The 4,180-nt window shown below is 41.7% G+C and overlaps 1 protein-coding gene across 1 annotated transcript in view; it reads right to left on the bottom strand.

Annotated features, from left to right (window-relative positions):
• The window catches only part of GUCY1A3 (guanylate cyclase 1 soluble subunit alpha), a 23,635-nt gene extending 21,214 nt beyond the window's left edge, over nt 1-2,421 (bottom strand). Inside the window, exon 1 of the mRNA XM_019521686.1 lies at nt 1,843-2,421. Coding sequence (XP_019377231.1) covers nt 1,843-2,097 — 255 coding nt within the window. The 5' untranslated portion in view covers nt 2,098-2,421. The remainder of the gene's footprint in view (nt 1-1,842) is intronic.
• Between the last annotated feature and the right edge of the window lie 1,759 nt (nt 2,422-4,180).

The following is a 4,180-nucleotide window of genomic DNA, read 5'->3' as shown; positions in this document are numbered from 1 at the left end:
ATTCATCAGGGGTCCAATGTTGCCCTTGCTTTTCCTCCGGCTCCCCACATATCTGAAAAAGGACTTTTTATTGTCCTTGATGCTCGAAGCTAGTTGATGTTCAGTTGCAGCCTTGGCTTTCCTGGTTTGCTCCCTGCAGGACCGGAGCAGTGCAGAATAATCCTCCTTAGAGGTGAATCCCATCCTCTATCCTTTGTAGGCCTTGCATGTGTTACAACACTTTTCTATATAAGAAGAAATCTATTTTGTTAAAAAAGGTGGAAAACATATCAAGAAGAAAATAAAAATAGATGAGAAAGAAGTACTTGGGTGAAAGAGAATATCTTAATTCTAGAATCAACTGAAGAGGGCACTTTGCCAAAGCATTCATCTGCAGAATTTAATTTCCCCTTTATCTATAACTGAGTGTGTTTAAATGATGGATGTCTTTTATGTAAATGCAGCAGGCCGAGGTAAAAAGTCTATTAAATATAAATAGTGGAGAAATATAACTAGGAGGCAGGAAATGGAAGACCTGTGAAACCTGACCTGGAAGTACATTTAGCAAAAATTCCAGAATGTTTGGCAATATATTCCATACCTGCAGGCCTAGCTATTTGAGATGCTAGGCACGTTAACAACTGAAAACTTCCATTTTTCTTCTTAGATGTTATGACAACCATCTTTACCACTGAGACCAGCAATTCCATTCTTTGCAAGGTCGCAGCCTATACTGTACTCACAACATCACACATACCATGGAACTGAGCCAACATTAGTCTCTTGAAGGTCAAGCAGGTGAATTTAAAAAATGATGCCGTTTTGCCTGGCTCCTTTTTTTCAGTCAGGCCCTCAGAACTTATATCTAATCTACCAAACTACCATTGACACCAATGGAGGCTGCCAGTTTGAATCCTTCACTATTTGCACAATTTCTATGATTTTTGTACTTGGGGGGGAAAAAAATCAAGTGTCCTACCAGTTGTTTTTTAAACTGAGATTGAGCCTTTCCAGTGTGGAATTTGAGTGATCATCTAGTTTTAGTCAGATATATGAAATCCTTATTTTGAACTGTCACAGGCCTTTTAAGTTTTGCCTGTGGAAATATGTCTTAAATATCTTTAAAATCATTATTATATTTGTAGTCCTTATTCAACATAGAAGATGTGTTTAGTGCCATAAAAAATCACAGGATAAGAAATAGTTTCAGCTTCAATCAGACCAAGTGTCACATTTGGCAAACCTCACTGACCCAAATGGGCCCGTCTTCAATACTGCATTCCTTGCTCACCTGGGTAGTGTTGCTGACTTTAGAAGAACTACTTAAGAAGGAGTAAGGGTTGCAAGCCCTAAATCAAACACTGACAATACAATTTTAGAAAGTAATATCCCAGAAGAAACTTAGTATAGAAGCTGGACGGAAGAGCTATTGAAGATTTTTACCTATAAAGCTTTATTCACCTGTTTGTTGTGCATTATGTAAAAGCATCTGAAGAAGGAGTAAAGATTTAAAATTTAAGAAGTGATTAAAATGAAGAAAAAGTAGCTGTTCTAATGTAAATATAGAAAAGAAGCTTTTGAAAAGTACTGGCCAAAATGGAAGAAGGGATGGAAGAGTGGTAGAAGGATGCAAAATGGAAGTGTGGGAGAAAGAACAAATGAGAGCACAAATGTAGACAAAGACAAAGCTATTCAAAGCCTTAAAGAAAGAACAAGAAGCTTGAACTCAACACAAAGGCAGTCTAAAGGCTTGTTTAAAATGCATTTTATATTAATGTATTTCTCTATAAATCTAAACAATAATAATTATAATAACAACAGGCTACATAAAATATTTTTTCTCAATATCCTGAAATCATTTACCTCAGGAAATAGCAGTTTACAGATGCTCTCAGCTAATGTGTGTAGATACACTCTGTTCCTGCTAGTTTTCCTTTGGGGTGGGTTTCCATGAGCATCTTTTTCATGGACTTCTTTGCAGATGGGCAGAGCTGCTCTAGAACTGTTTGACTCTTCTGTACTTTCCTCCTCATTTTCATCAGAAATGTGACTTTGGGTCAGTAACGAGAAAGGACACTCCCCAGTGATCTTCAAGTCTTTCAGTTTGGTGCAAAACATACTGTATGGAGTTTCTCTGCTTATTAGGAATACTTGTTTTGCGTTCAACACTCCTCTTCTATTGACTAACAGCAGAAGAAGCCAGAACAGTAGGTGGAAGCAATTGCTGTAAAAGCTTATTTGTAGTCATAAATCACTGAAGGGACAGATGTAGCTTTATATTCCTAGAAAACAAGAGGAAAGTGGGGGGGAAATTATTCTATATACTTTCATTTAATTTGCCTTAAATGTCAGCCTTGCCACAACATGCTAAAATATTATTTCCTTCAGCATAATTTTAAGCACAAGAAAACTTCCATTAACTTCAATGGCACATGGAATTCAAGTTACAGAGATGATTAAAGCTAACTACAGCCATTCAAAAAGCACCTGGCGAAAGTGCTCTAACTATCACATTTTACTTAAAGTGCTATATGTTAGAGTGGGAATGAACTGAACAGATATTTACCATTCAGTGGTGGAGGCTTGGTGCCTGCTTGTACTGGCCAAGGCCAACAGGTGAGGGGTGGCCACTCTCCCAGGCCTAACTCCCCAGCCAGCTAGTGACTGTCATCAGCAGCTGCATGGAGAGTGGGGGGGAGGGCACAGAGCCTCTCTGCCATGAGCGCCCCCCCAGCTTCCTGGCTGGGGTCTTAGGGGAAAGAGGGGGGCAGATCTGCACAGCTGTGGGGCTGCCCAGTCCAGCTTTTCTCTGTGCCAGGAACTGGGGCCAGGGGTGGGGGGAGGGAGAGAAAGCCCCCCTATCATGTGGACCCAACTCTGTGTCCCTCCAAGACCGCAGCCAGCAAGCTGTGGTGGGGGGGGAGCTTGTGACAGGGGGGGCTCCTTTCCCCCTGTCCCCTGCCCCAGTTCCCAGTGTGGCAAAAAGCCAGCCAGACAGCTCCATGCAGCAGCTTCTGGCTGCAGCTGTCAAAAGGCCGAGGGAGGGGAAATGAGCCCGCCTGCTACAAGGATACAGCCCCCTCCCCCTGCCCCTCCCTTGAGCAACCCCGGCCAGCAAGCTGTGGGGCTCCTTTCCCTGCCCCACCCAAGCCTCCTGACAATGACAGCCAGAAGCTGGGGACTGGGGCCAGGGGTGAGGGGGAAACAAAGCCTTTCTGCCATGTGGACCAGCTTGACTGCCACCAAGACCCACGTCCACAAGCTTACGGGGTATCTCCAGGTTTCCCTTTCCCTTCCACCACCACAGTACAGAGTGTAAATAGAACCTTTTCTGTCTCCTCTCTGTGACAGCTCAGTGGCAGAGCTGGGCCATTTTTCATCTACTCTGGGTGAGCACCAGCAGAGGTGATCAAGCCACACAACGAAGGGCCCTGGGATGGTGACAGAATGTGACTTTCATTAAAGTACAATAGATGTAGTACAGATCTTCAAAAAAGTGCTCTAACCTAAAGTGCTTTAGTCTAATACCACATCCACCAAGAGTTAAATTATAGAGGGTTCCACCATTTTTAAGTGCTTTATGTGCTGTGAAGTCTATTCTGTTACAGCTTTAAAGCGCGTTTTGCATGCTTAACGCACATTGTGACCTCTATACCTAGCCTAAGTGCTTAGCTGGATCAGGGCCCTACTTGTTAAAGCACAAATATATTTTATCCAAACTGTATCTGTGATCATCTTCATAGATGAGGCTTCAGCTGGAGAAAACAAGAGAGACACTGATAATTCTAGCTAGAAAACATTTCTCTTTCTTAAGAAATAATTTTAAAACTACCCAATACAATAAGATTTATTTTTACTGTTATTCAAATTTATACCTCAGCATTCTTAATGTTCGCAACATCACTTTCATAGTATATGCAAGTTAGATTGAATTAGATGTGCTTGCATTTCTGTAGTAGAATATTATGGATTCCAAAGGCCAATGCCTCTACCCTAACCTCCTGACTTCAATGGAGTTATGGTCCTTTATGCCAGCTGACCATAAATCTTGCATACCTAATAACATTGCTTGGAAACAACAAAGGATGCTGTGCTGCTACATATGATATTTTTCAGATGAGACAGTGAACTGAACTGCAATTATTTTGAGCCTTGCTTTTTAATAGTTTCATAGTTTCTAGGATCAGAAGGGACCTGAGCA

Source organism: Gavialis gangeticus, unplaced genomic scaffold, assembly GCF_001723915.1.
Source record: "Gavialis gangeticus isolate Ggan-Ray unplaced genomic scaffold, GavGan_comp1, whole genome shotgun sequence".
Classification (NCBI taxonomy): Eukaryota; Metazoa; Chordata; order Crocodylia; family Gavialidae; genus Gavialis; species Gavialis gangeticus.
This window is presented reverse-complemented; position numbering and strand designations above follow the sequence as displayed.